Genomic DNA, 15,207 nt, shown 5'->3' with positions numbered 1-15,207 from the left:
GATCTGTTGAAAGCAAAAAGAAACAAATGACCAAGAAATCCCCCTACACTTTTATCTTTGCTCTATACCAACTTCTGTATCTTTGTCTCACTGTCAACAATGGAAAATGATTTCATCAGCAAAAGAGGATCCCTGGAAACGATGATGTTGCAAGGAGCAATGAGGATACATCATCTCTTTCACTTTTTCCTTATATATTTTGTAAATGTGGAAAGGGAGGAGATCTGGTAGTTCTTCGGAAAAAATTGTGAAGCGAAAACTTACTTGGTTCTTGAAAAATCTTATGGAGAGAGAATAAATCTGAAAATTAAAAAATGAAGGAAGTAAAAATTGAGGGAGTGAAAATAGGAAGAGGTTAAAGGGAGTGAAATAGGGAGGGATTAAGGGAGTGAAATTAGGAATAGAAACGTGTGCTTGAATGTGAAACTTAATGTATCTAGAACAATGGAATTTAAAAGGAAAAGAAGGGATTTTGGAGATATTTTAAAATAGTAGGGAATAATGAAAATTATAAAAAATAAAGATGTGTATTTAAGTAATTTATCCCTTTTAATATGCACAAGATTTTTAAAACTGTGGAAATTTGATAAGTGGATCATGAAATCAAGTGTTTAGATCATATTAACTTAATTCATGAGATAATCTGTTGGTAAGTTTATATAAAAGTCTTCATGGTGTGTCACCAATTTGTTTTATTTCCCGGCGACTAAAATCTCTAATTACTAGTTTGAGTGATAAACATATTTGTGCAAGAAGTATATATGTGTGAAAAAGGCATTTGTTCATCTGTATTAGTTGGTATACTTTTTTTTTGTTTTTTATTTTCTTTCTTATAATAGATAATTTAATGCTTTCGACATCGAAACTCATCCTTCTCTACTTACGCGTCTTGGTTTACTAGCTAGTAATAAGCTGGAATAACTTTGATTTCTCCAAGAATAAAACATATAACATGTTCTATATTCTCCATTCTATCGTTTTTCACCTGTGAAGCAAACAACGTCATCATTTATTTTTGCTAATACTATAAATTATCACTAACAAACAAAGAACATTACACCATAAGGTCACCTATCATCTCAGCCACTTTCTAGGAAGCATAGGTTTCCAACTAGAGAAGAAAAATAATTAGGCACCTATGATTGTTGCTAGCTTTCTTAGATCCTATACGTAAGTCCAATCTTTCTATAACGTCTTTCTTAATCTGTACTAATGCTATATCAATATTCACTGATGATCCTCTAAAAATATTCCAGTTCCTTGCTTTGCATGTATGATAGATCACTGTTTCCAGTTTTTCCTCCTTGTGCCTTCCAGAACATTCTAAACCCATTATTGGATGTCATCTATCGATATTGTTGGGCTATTGCCCATGTTGCAGCCAAAGGCCCATGGACTAATCCTACTTGAAAAAAGGATTGGAATTATTCTCTTTATTTGGTTTCCAATTCTTTTAGGAAAAATGATTGCAATTGTAATCGTATTTGTAGTTGGTTTTGGCTTTGTAAGGAAAAGCACAATTTTATAAATAGAGGATGTTCTTGAGAGAATAACTAATTACTCATTAATATTGTCTTTGAAAGACATTAGAACATAACAGAGGTTTTTTGAGAGAGCTTTCAACAAGAGAAAAGAGAGATGGAAAAGAGTTCTTTTGCTGCAGTCTTTTTCTCCGACCAGCAATGTTCAGATTGTGTTTTCTTATTAAGTAACCGTTGGATCGGGATGAAATTTGGACTAAATATTTATAACATCTTGGTGGTTGATTTGAACGGTGGAGATCGAATTCAGAGGTCACAAAGATCCTGTTTTAGGTCCCGAACAGAAGTTGGGTTTGGGTGGTGTTTTTTTCTATTTATATTTTGTTGGTATAGCTATTGTTTGTTCTCTCTTGACACTTGTTGTGTATCCATTAGAATATATTTGTAACCCTCTTATGGGTATAGTGAAGCAATTCCGATCTTGTTGATCCCCTGGTGGTTACCTTCGGTTAGAAGGGTTTTTCCACGTCAAACTTGGTGTTCTTTATTGTTAGATTTTTTGTTTCATCTTTTCGTCACAACAACTGGTATCAGAGATAAGGTTATCGATATGGAGGGGAATATGAGCAAGATGGTATGTCTAAACGGAAGAAACAACAACATATTTAAAATCAAGATGAAAGATCTACTGTTCGTGATGAAGATGTATCTTTCGGTTTTTTCTGCAAATGAACCCGAGAATGTGACCGATGAAAATTGGGAATTTGAGAACCAAAAAGTATGTGGATATACAAGACAATGGATTGAATATAATGTTCGCAACCATATTGTGAATGAGACACATGCTAGAACATTGTGGGACAAGTTGGAGACGCTTTACGCTTCAAAAACTGACAATAACAAGTTGTTCTTGTTAAAGCAATTGATGACCTTTAAATACCAGGAGGGCAGTCCTATTCTTGATCATATAAATGGTTTTTAGGGTATTCTTGATCAGCTATCAGGAATGGGCATGAATTTTGATGATAAAATACAAGGACTTTGGCTTCTTAATACTCTACCGGATTTTTGGGAAACTCTTCGTGTTTTTTAACAAACTCTGCCAAAGGTGGAAAGGTGACTATGGAATATGCAAAGAGTGGTGTGTTGAATGAAGAGGTTAGAAGGAAATCTCAAGACACATCTTCACATTCAGATGTTCTATATACAGAAGATCGAGGGAGACATAAGACAAGAGATCCGAGGAGTAGAGGTAAAAGCAGAAGCAAGTCAACATTCAAGAATCCAAATATTATATGTTATCATTGTGGAAAGAAAGGACATATTAAAAGATTTTGTAAACAATTGAAGCAAGATCTTAAAAAAGGGAAGAAGGAAGAAAACAATGAAAATAATGTTGTTACTGTTGTCCAAGATGACCTTCTCTTCGCTTGTGATAAAGACGTCATCAATTTTGTATCTCAAGATACAAGTTGGATAGTAGATTCTAGAGCCACATCACATGTCACACCAAGAAAAGACTTCTTTTCATCTTATATTTCTGTTAACTCTGAGGTGTAAAATATGGGTAATGCTGGTGAGGTTAAGGTGTTTGGTGTTGGCACTATTTGTTTGAAAACCAATATTGGTTCAACGTTGGTCCGTCAAAATGTCAAGCATGCTCCAGACATTCCAATAAATTTTATCTCTGTAGGACAACTAGATGATGATGGCTATAATAGTGACTTGTGTAATGGCCAATGGAAGCTCACCAAAGGCTCACTGATTCCAGCTCGAGGAAGAAAACATTCAAATTTATACGTGACACAAGGATCGATTCTTGGTGACTCTATAAATTTGGTGGAGAGCGAGACTTTATCAGAATTGTGGCACAAGAGGCTTAGTCATATGAACGAGAGGGGGATCACATGTTTGGCTAAGAAGAATTTGCTTGCTGGTATGAAACAAACAAAGGTGAAAAAATATGTTTATTGCTTAACAGGGAAACATAAAAGAGTTTCTTTTCACAGTCATGCTCCTTTAAGAAAGTCTGAGCTATTGGATCTAGTACACTCAGATTTGTGTGGTCCTTTCAAAGTGAAGTCAAAAGGTGGTACACTTTACATTACTACTTTCATTGATGATCATTCTTGCACGATTTGGGTATATCCTTTAAAATCCAAAGAGATACAAACGGGAAAGAAGTTAAAATGTATTCACATTGATAATGGTGGTGTGTATATTGGTCCCTTTGATAACTACTGCAAATCGCAAGGAATTCGTCATCACAAGACTCCTCCAAAGACTCCTCAATTAAATGGTTTGTCAGAGAGGATGAACAAAGATATAGTTGGGAGAGGTAGATGTGTTCTTTCAGAGGCTAAACTTCCAAATTCTTTTTGGACTGAAGCACTTAACATTGTTACTTATGTTATCAATTTGTCTCCTGTTGTTGATTTTGATAGTGATGTTCCGAACAGAGTTATGTTTGATAAGGATGTTTTTATGATCACTTGAATGTTTTGGGTGTAAAGCTTGTGTGCATGTTCCAAAAAATGAGAGGTCGAAATTGGATGTTAAAACTAAGCAATGCATCTTCATTGGTTATGGTCAAGATGAGTTTCGATATCACTTTTATGATCCAATTTATAAGAAACTCATTAGAAGTCGTGATGTTGTGTTATTTGAAGATCAAACTGTTGAAGGTATTGACAAGACTGAGAAACTGGATTCTCATATTGATGAGAGCTTAGTTGATGTTGATCTAATTCTTCTTATTGATATATCTTTTGCACATGATGGAACCCAAGGTAATGATCCAAATAATGATCAGAGTGTAGAACATATAAAGTTCCTACTTATGATGTTGTGGTTGATAATCAACCAACTCATGGTGAGATAACCACTTCGAATGATCTAGAAACCTCTTGTAGAAGATCTACTAGAGAAAAGCGAAGCTCAACACGTTATTCTCCTAATGAGTATATCCTCTTGACTGACATGGGAGAACCTGAAGGTTATGATGAAGTTATGTAGATAATCATAAAGATAGGTAGGTATAAGCCATGGAAGACAAGATGTAGTCACTTCACGAGAATGGCACATATGAGCTAGTGTAGTTACCGAAAGGTAAGAAAGCTTTAACAAATAAATGGATATTTAGATTAAATCAAGATCAACATACATTTGCACCTTGATACAAGTCTAGGTTAGTCATCAAAGGTTTTGGTCAAAGAAAGGGGATTGACTTTGATGAAATTTTCTCTCCTGTTGTGAAAATGTCCTCTATTCGTATGGTTCTAGCCTTAGCCCCAAGCCTACATTTAGAGATTGAGCAGATGGATGTCAAGATTGCCTTTTTTCATGGTGATTTAGAAGAGGAGATCTACATGGAGCAACCTGAAGGTTTTGTAGTTAATAGGAAAGAAAACCATGTTTGAAAATTGAGAAAGATTTTGTATGGCTTGAAACAAGCTCTAAGGCACTGGTACTTAAAGTTTGAATATGTCATTGAAAATCAGGGATACAAGAAAACTTCTTTAGATCATTGTGTATTCTTTAAGAAGTTCTCTGATGATGATTTTCTTATCTTACTACTTTATGTGGATGATATGCTGATTGTTGGCAAAAATAAATCTAGAATTGTAGTCCTTAAGAAAGAGTTAAGCAATCCGTTTGCGATGAAGGACTTGGGGCCAGCAAAAAAGATCTTAGGCATACAAATCTATCGAAAAATCACCAGAAGAAGTTCTCTCTATCCCAAAAGAAGTATATTGAGAAAGTACTCAAGAGGTTCAACATGACAGAGACAAAAGTGGTTAGTACACCTCTTGCTATACACGTTAAGTTGAGTACAAATCAAAGTCCATCGACTAATGAAGAGAAGAATGAGATGTTGAGTATTCCATATTCTTCCGCGGTTGGTAGTTTGATGTATGCTATGATTTGCACTAGACCAGATATTGCACATGTTGTTGGTACCGTTAGCACATTTCTTTCCAATCCTGAAAAAGAACATTGGGGTGAAGTGAAATGGATACTACGATATTTGAAGGGTACGTCAGATATGGAGTTGTGCTTTGGTAGTGGCAAGTCTGAACTAGTATACTACACGGACTCTAATTTGGGAGGAAATCTTGACAATTCAAAATCCACTTCTGGCTATTTGATCACGTTTGGAGGGGGAGCTATTTCTTGTCAATTAAGACTTCAAAAGTGCATAGCTCTATCTACCACAGAAACCGAATATATTGTCATTACTGAAGGTGCCAAGGAATTGCTTTGTATGAAGGAGTTTATCAAATATCTTGATTTTGAACAATCATGATTTGTCTTATTTTGTGATAATCATAGTGCTATTTATCTCACCAAGCACTCTACCTTTCATTCTAAATCCAAGCATATTAGTAGAAAATATCATTGGATTAGAATGGCCCTAGAAGAGAAGTTATATGAGGTTGAGAAGATACACACAGATGACAATCCTTCAGATATGCTTACGAAAGTGGTGATCGTAGATAAGCATGAGTTTTGTAGAAGTGCGGCAGGCATGAAGCCTGCCAAGAGATCCTCCCCTTGAAGTCTATTTGGCCCCTTGGCTGGAGAGGAAGTTTTTTGGGCTATTACCCATGTTCAAGCCAAAGTCCCATGGCCTAATCCTACTTGAAAAAGGATTGGAATTATTCTCTTTATTTGGTTTCCAATTCTATTATGAAAAGGATTGGAATTGTAATCCTATTTGTAGTTGGTTTTGACTTTGTAAGGAAATGCACAACTCTATTAATAGAGGATGGTCTTGAGAGAATAATTAATTGGTCATTGATATTGTCTTTGAAAGACATTAGAACATAAGAGAGGTTTTCTGAGAGAGCTTTCAACAAGAGAAAAGAAAGAAAGAAAAGGGTTCTTTTGCTGCAGTCTTTTTCTCCGACCAGCAACATTCAGATCCTGTTTCCCTATTAACTAACCGTTGGATCGGGAAACATGATCTGAACGTTGCTAGTTGGAGAAAAAGACTGCAGCAAAAGAACCCTTTTCTTTCTTTTATTTCTCTTGTTGAAAACTCTCTCAAAAAACCTCTCTTATGTTGTATTGTCTGTCAAAGACAACATCAATGACCAATTAATTGTTCTCTCAAGACCATCCTCTATTAATAGAGTTGTGTTTTTCCTTACAAAGTCAAAACCAACTACAAATAGGATTACAATTCCAATCCTTTTCCTAATAGAATTGGAAACCATATAAAGAGAATAATTCCAATCCTTTTTCAAGTAGGATTAGGCCATGGGACTTCGGCTGGAACATGGGCAATAGCCCAACAAACTTCCTCTCCAGCCAAGGGGCCAAATAGACTTCAAGTGAAGGATCTCTTGGCAGGCTTCATGCCTGCCGCACTTCTACAAAACTCATGCTTATCTACGATCACCACTTTCGTAAGCATATCTGAAGGATTGTCATCAGTGTGTATCTTCTCAACCTAAAATTATTTCTCTTCTAGAGCCATTCTAATCCAATGATATTTTCTACTAATATGCTTGGACTTAGAATGAAAGGTAGGGTGCTGAGTGAGATAAATAGCACTTTGATTATCACAAAATAAGATAAATCATGATTGTTCAAAATCAAGATATTTGATAAACTCCTTCATCCAAAGCAATTCCTAGGCACCTTCAGTAATGACAATATATTCGGCTTATGTGGTAGATAGAGCTATGCACTTTTGAAGTCTTAATTGACAAGAAATAGCTCCCCCTCCAAAAGTGATCAAATATCCAGAAGTGGATTTTGAATTGTCACGATTTCCTCCCAAATTAGAGTCTGTGTAGCATACTAGTTAAGACTTGCCACCACCAAAGCACAACTCCATATCTGACGTACCCTTCAAATATCGTAGTATCCATTTCACTTCACCCCAATGTTCTTTTCCAGGATTGGAAAGAAATCTGCTAACGGTACCAACAACATGTGCAATATCTGGTCTAGTGCAAATCATAGCATACATCAAACTACCAACCGCGGAAGAATATGGAATACTCGACATCAAATTCTTCTCTTCATTAGTCGATGGACTTACAGTCGTACTCAACTTAAAGTGTTTAGCAAGAGGTGTACTAACCACTTTTGTCTCTGTCATGTTGAACCTCTTGAGTACTTTCTCAATATGCTTCTTTTGGGATAGAAAGAAATTCTTCTTGTGTTTTTCGATAGATTTGTATGCCTAAGCTCTTTTTTGCTGGCCCCAAGTCCTTCATCGCAAACGAATTGCTTAATTCTTTCTTAAGGACTGCAATTCTAGATTTATTTTTGCCAACAATCAGCATATCATCCACATTAGAGAACTTCTGAAAGAATACACAATGATCTGAAGAAGTTTTCTTGTATCCCTGATTTTTAATAACAGATTCAAACTTTAAGTACCAGTGCCTTAGAGCTTGTTTCAAGCCATACAAAATCTTTCTCAATTTGCAAACATGGTTTTATTTCCTATTAACTACAAAACCTTCAGGTTGCTCCATGTAGATCTCCTCTTTTAAATCACCATGAAAAAGGTCAATCTTGACATCCATCTTCTCAATCTCTATATCTAGACATGGGGCTAAGGCTAGAACCATATGAATAGAGGACATTTTCACAACAGGAGAGATAATTTCATCAAAGTCAATCCCCTTTCTTTGACCAAAACCTTTGATGACTAACCTAGACTTGTATCTAGGTGCAAATGTATGTTTATCTTGATTTAATCTAAATATCCATTTATTTGTTAAAGCTTTCTTACCTTTCGGTAACTCTACTAGCTCATATGTGCCATTCTCGTGAAGTGACTTCATCTCGTCTTCCATGGCTTCTACCTACCTATCTCTATGAGTATTTACATAACTTCATCATAACCTTCAGGTTCTTTCACGTCAGTCAAGAGGATATACTCATTAGGAGAATAACGTGTTGATCTTCGCTTTTCTCTAGTAGATCTTCTACAATAGGTTTGTGGATCATTCGAAGTGGTTATCTCACCATGAGTTGGTTGATTATTAACCACAACATCATAAGTAGGAACATTTATATGTTCTACACTCTGATCATTATTTGGATCATTACCTTGGGTTCCATCATGTGCAAAAGATATATCAATAAGAAGAATTGGATCAACATCAACTAAGCTCTCATCAATATGAGAATCTAGTTTCTCAATCTTGTCAATATCTTCAATAGTTTGATCTTCAAAGAACACAACATCACGACATCTAATGAGTTTCTTATAAATTGGATCATAAAAGTGTTATCCAAACTCATCTTAACCATAAGCAATGAAGATGCATTGCTTAGTTTTAACATCCAATTTCGACCTCTCATCTTTTGGAACATGCACACAAGCTTTACACCCAAACACTTTCAAGTGATCATAAGAAACATCCTTATCAAACCAAACTCTGTTTGGAACATCACTATCCAAATCAACAACAGGAGACAAATTGATAACATAAGCAACAATGTTAAGTGTTTCAGTCCAAAAAGAATTTGGAAGTTTAGCCTCTGAAAGCACACATCTACCTCTCCCAACTAAAGTTTTGTTCATCCTCTCTACCAAACCATTTAATTGAGGAATCTTTGGAGGAGTCTTCTGATGACGAATTCCTTGCGATTTGTAGTAGTTATCAAAGGGACCAATATACTCACCACCATTATCAGTTCGAATACATTTTAACTTCTTTCCCGTTTGTCTCTCAGATAAGGCTTGATACTGTTTAAACACATCAAGAACTTGATCTTTGGATTTTAAAGGATATACTCAAATCTTGCAAGATTGATCATCAATGAAAGTAGCAAAGTAAAGTGTACCACCTTTTGACTTCACTTTGAAAGGATCACACAAATCTGAGTGTACTAGCTCTAATAGCTCAGACTTTCTTAAAGGAGCATGACTGTGAAAAGAAACTCTTTTCTGTTTCCCTGTTAAGCAATAAACACATTTTTTCACCTTTGTTTGTTTCATACCAGCAAGCAAATCTTCTTAGCCAAACATGTGATCCCCCTCTCGCTCATATGACTAAGCCTCTTGTGCCACAATTCTGATAAAGTCTCGCTCTCCACCAAATTTATAGAGTCACCAAGAATCGATCCTTGTGTCACATATAAATTTGAATGTTTTCTTCCTCAAGCTGAAATCAGTAAGCCTTTGGTGAGCTTCCATTGTCCATTACACAAGTCATTATTATAGCCATCATCATCTAGTTGTCCTACAGAGATCAAATTTATTGGAATGTCTGGAGCATGCTTGACATTCTGAGGGACCAACGTTGAACCAGTATTGGTTTTCAAACAAATAGTGTCAACACCAAACACCTTAACCTCACCAGCATTACCCATCTTTTACACCTCAGAGTTAACAGAAGTATAAGATGAAAAGAAGTATTTTCTTGGTGTGACATGTGATGTGGCTCTAGAATCTACTATCCAACTTCTACATTGAGATACAAAATTGATGACGTCTTTATCACAAGCGAAGAGAAGGTCATCTTGGACAACAACAACAACATTATTTACATTGTGTTCTTCCTTCTTCCCTTCTTTAAGATCTTGCTTCAATTGTTTACAAAATCTTTTAATATGTCCTTTCTTTCCACAACGATAACATATAATATTTGGATTCTTGAATTTTGACTTGCTTCTGCTTTTACCTCTACTTCTCGGATTTCTTGTCTTATGTCTCCCTCGATCTTCTGTATATAGAACATCTGAATGTTAAGATGTGTCTTGAGATTTCCTTCTAACCTCTTCATTCAACACACCACTCTTTGCATATTCCATAGTCACCTTTCCACCAGTGGCAGAATTTATTAAAAAAACACAAAGAGTTTCCCAAAAATTCGGTAGAGTATTAAGAAGCCAAAGTCCTTGTATTTCATCATCAAAATTCACACCCATTCCTAATAGCTGATCAAGAATAACCTAAAAACCATTTATATGATCAAGAATACGATTTCCCTCCTTGTATTTAAAGGTCATCAATTGCTTTAACAAGAACAACTTGTTATTGTCAGTTTTTGAAGCGTAAAGCGTCTCCAACTTGTCCCACAATGTTCTAGCATGTGTCTCATTAACAATATGGTTGCGAACATTATCTTCAAACCATTGTCTTATATATCCACATACTTGTTGGTGCTCAAATTCCCAATTTTCATCGGTCAAATTCTCGGGTTTATGAGCAGAAAAAACCGGAAGATGCATCTTCTTCACGAACAATAGATCTTTCATCTTGCTTTTCCATATGTTGTAGTTTCTTTAGTTTAGACATACCATCTTGCTCATATTCCACTCCATATAGATAACCGTAGCTCTAATACCACTTGTTGTGACGAAAAGATGAAACTGAATATCTAACAATAAAGAACACCAAGTATAACGTGGAAAAACCCTTCAAACCGAAGGTAACCATCACGGGATCGACAAGATCCGAATTGCTTCACAACACCAATAAGAGGGTTACAAATATTCTTCTATTGGATACACAACAAGTGCCAAAAGAGAACAAACAATAGCTACACCAACAAAAGATAAATAGAAAGAAACACCACCCAAACCCAGCTTCTGTTCGGGACCTAAAAAAGGATCTTGCTGACCACCGAATCCGATCTCCACCATTCAAATCAACCACCAAGATGTCAGGAACACTCAATCAAAATTTCAACACAGTCCAACGGTTAGTTAATCGGAAAACACGATCTGAACGTTGCTGGTCGGAGAAAAAGACTGCAGCAAAATAACTCTTTTCTTTCTTTCTTTTCTCTTGTTGAAAGCTCTCTCAAAAACCTCTCTTATGTTCTAATGTATTTCAAAGACAATACCAATGAGCAATTAATTATTCTCTCAAAACCATCCTCTATTTATAGAGTTGTGCTTTTTCTTACAAAGCCAAAACCAACTACAAATAGGATTACAATTCTAATCCTTTTCCTAATAGAATTGGAAACCAAATAAAGAAAATAATTACAATCCTTTTCCAAGTAGGATTAGGCCATGGGCCTTTGGCTGGACCATGGTCAATAGCCCAAAAATAACGTGTAGTAATGTAAGAAACCAAGTTGTATTATTTGTTCATCAAACCTATGTCTTTACTATTTTAGGATTTAGTAGCAAAAGAAAGAGCAATAATTCAGCTGAGTATGAAATACATTGATGTTAAGAGGTTATAAACGTGTGGATATATAAAAAAACCAAGTTGTATTATTAGTTCATCTAACTATGTATGTCTTATTTCAGGATTTAGTCGTCAACTACATCTTTATTATTACATTGTTTACCCTTGTTTTTTACGTCATTGATGATAAAGGTGTAAAGTGAAAAAAAATAGTGATTGCTATTAAACTGTGTTATATCTTCCAACTAACTTTACAAAAGTATGTTTTAATTTCTCCTGGTTGGGATGGTCTACAATCACATTACGGAAGTTGTATTCTTGATGTAAGTACCAAGAAGCTAAAGGAAGCAAAGATCAGTTACTTGTTTTACCGGAATTGTAGTCTTCCTCTTCTACTTCAATTTTAACCTTTTCATCTTGAAGGTTCTTTTGTGAAAATTCTGTAGTTTGTTCTCTATTGCATCATATAGTTGATCTGATTATCCCTAACCATATGGTAATGCATTATTGACATTTGCGGAATTGAGTAATTAAAATTTGTAATGCAGATCAAGTATATGAAGGAGATGTATTTATCAGACCTCAATGATTTATACGAGAAAATTGATCATCAAGTGCAGCAGGTATGTCATCAACACCCCCTTATGCTTCATCATAGTTCCAAATTTTGGTTCACTCCCTTTCAAGTTTCTTCAAAGGACGCACCATCATTAGCATATTGTATTCTATTGGTTATTAGAAACTCCTCCAACTGGAAACTGATGCAGAGAGCTCAAGGCACTACATTATCATTTTTGCTTCTTTAATTTGGTTCCTTTCCTGTCGATTGTCATCTTTAGAAACAGTGCTTGCATAGTTATAAAGAGGCTAATATCTTTTCATTTCTAGCATCTGCATAATTTGTTTGTGTTGAAGCATTGTGAATGATTGTAAAGTGGAGGTGGTAATGCATGGATATCATAAAAGAGTTATTTTCACATGTAATTTCTCTGTTGGTTTTTTTATTTTGCTTTCGGGGATGAAATTTAGGCCTCCATAGTTCTTCGGCCAAGGGCTATAATCATCTGAAAAAGCACTTGAATGAACATTCTGTTGAATTGTGTAAACCTTGTGAGCTATGTTATGTGTCTCTTTATGTCATTTCTTAAACTTTGCTCCCTTTTTCGTTGCCGTTGGAGGTACTTGAAGCATAAATTTTTTAAGTTTGCTCCCTTTTTCGTTGCCGTTGGAGGTACTTGAAGCATAAATTTTAAAAGTTTGCTAAGGACAAGAAACAGGACTGTGACTGAATCAATTTCTTTTTACTGATTTTAAGCATAACTCTCATCAAAAGGAGAACATTGAAAAGCTCGAGATGTTCAAAGTGACACTGGAACACATTATGCATTTCTTGTGGCTTAAGAAGCAGGACATTCAACTTAATCACAAGGGCAAGCTGGTCACGGTTGAGAAGAAGATAAGTTTCTTTCTAAGGTTCAATTGGGAACGCAGCGTGACTTCTTCTTCTCTACAGCAGGGGGAACTTCATCATGCTAACATAAGCTCATTTAGTACACAAAGTGGAACGAACCTCGTACAGGCAAACCTCAAATCCGTACAGCAAAATTCAAGCGTGCTGCCACATTTACTTCCTATACAGCCCGTGCAGCAAATGATGCCGAACAAACAATTAAAACCTCTGTGCAACCGGCTGCTGATACAGCAACAACTTCTTCGAAGTCAGCAGTTAATGGAACATCAGCAAGCTATGAACTCACTGCAGCAGTTAATGCAACGGAATAATTTCACCAACTTGCAACATATATCCTTGTCTGGTGTATCGACAAATATCAACACTCAGCTATACATGATAAATTCAGTAAAGCCTGGTTTCAATTTCGATTTGGGACTGAGTAATTCTTTGAACTCCCCGCAACAGCTGTCTACTGGATTTTTGCAACAGCTGTCTACTGGATTTAACAATCTTCAACTGGTAACATAAGCTCATTCAGAACACAAAGTGTAACGAATACCATACAAGCAAACCTCGGTTCTCTACAGAAAAATTTGAGTGTCTGGCAGAGAATGTCGCAGAGCCAGCAAATGTTGCAGAACCAGCAATTAAGACAGCAGTTACACAATCGGCATATGCAGCAGCTACATTTTCATAGACTGAAGTTAATGCAACAGCAGNATCCTTGTCTGGTGTATCGACAAATATCAACACTCAGCTATACATGATAAATTCAGTAAAGCCTTGTTTCAATTTCGATTTGGGACTGAGTAATTCTTTGAACTCCCCGCAACAGCTGTCTACTGGATTTTTGCAACAGCTGTCTACTGGATTTAACAATCTTCAACATGGTAACATAAGCTCATTCAGAACACAAAGTGTAACGAATCCCATACAAGCAAACCTCGGTTCTCTGCAGAAAAATTTGAGTGTCTGGCAGAGAATGTCGCAGAGCCAGCAAATGTTGCAGAACCAGCAATTAAGACAGCAGTTACACAATCGGCATATGCAGCAGCTACATTTTCATAGACTGAAGTTAATGCAAGAGCAGCAAGCAAAGCAAGAGTAGACCACACTATTGCCAATCCACCAGATGTCGCAGCTTCAACAGTCTTCCATGCTGCTTGAGCAACAACAATCTCTGGATGGAAGCATTCCAACAAAATAATATTATCGATTTGCAACATGATTGTTTGGATAATTAAATTGTTTATGTTTCGTGCACTCGTGAACACTCCCTTCTTTAGATTATGTGAAGTACTGAAATTATTTTGATAAATTACTAAAGTTTTTTTGTGGTAACTTAGGTTGAAATTCGAAATATCCATCTTCAAATTTTTTTCTGTTTAAATGTTTTGCAACAATTTTACAAACAGTCACAATTTTTCACAATTTTTTTGTGGTCTTTATTTTTTAAAAAATATATATATTCTTGATTCGTAAAGTGTGTTTCCTTAAATAATTATACTATTTAAATTGGACTTCAAATAAAAAATTTGTTATACTATCTTAATGATAGTTATTGTTCTTTTTTTCCTTTAAAACCCTTAAGATAGTTATCACTGGCAAGATTTTGCAATAAGTCATTAAAATTACTCATTTTGTGTTTTGTTCTAAGATCTCATGTGTTCAAAATTAATAATCCCTTGCCATATACGAATCTTTTTAGTTATTACTAATTGTATCTCATACTTTGTATGAACCCTCTATCTTAAGGAACAATATTGTTATTATCCCTCGTTATTTTATATACCTAGATTTTTGACACGTGCTTTGCATGGGATTATCAATTCAAAAAATTTAAGCTAAGATTTGAGTGATAAGCTTTGCACAAAATAATAATACAGATTCTTTTGTGAATGTTCAATGTGGATCGTCAAATATATCTCATATTAACAGAGACCTATAATGATGTTCAGTGAACAATTTTATTAATTAAATGAAATAATGTACATATTTATTTCAATTTGACGAGGTTGAATCATGTAAGTAGTAGAATTTTAACAACATTACCTTATAAACGATATTTGTTGCATGTGTTTCTTGCCATCTACTCTGATGTGTTTTGCACGTGTATTCAACATAATCTCTTTAGATGTCATATGAACATGTAGAGATGT

At 35.4% G+C, this 15,207-nt stretch overlaps 1 protein-coding gene across 1 annotated transcript in view; it reads left to right on the top strand.

Moving 5' to 3' along the window:
* LOC114076851 (mediator of RNA polymerase II transcription subunit 15a-like) overlaps positions 1–13,576 on the top strand; it is a 16,190-nt gene extending 2,614 nt beyond the window's left edge. The window contains exons 3-4 of the mRNA XM_027916551.1: positions 12,144–12,218; positions 12,911–13,576. Coding sequence (XP_027772352.1) covers positions 12,144–12,218; positions 12,911–13,576 — 741 coding nt within the window. The remainder of the gene's footprint in view (positions 1–12,143; positions 12,219–12,910) is intronic.
* Positions 13,577–15,207: the final 1,631 nt, after the last annotated feature.

Source organism: Solanum pennellii, chromosome 4 (genome assembly GCF_001406875.1).
Source record: "Solanum pennellii chromosome 4, SPENNV200".
NCBI lineage: Eukaryota > Viridiplantae > Streptophyta > Magnoliopsida > Solanales > Solanaceae > Solanum > Solanum pennellii.
The sequence above is the reverse complement of the archived record's forward strand: the minus strand, read 5'-3'. Positions and strand labels throughout refer to the sequence as shown.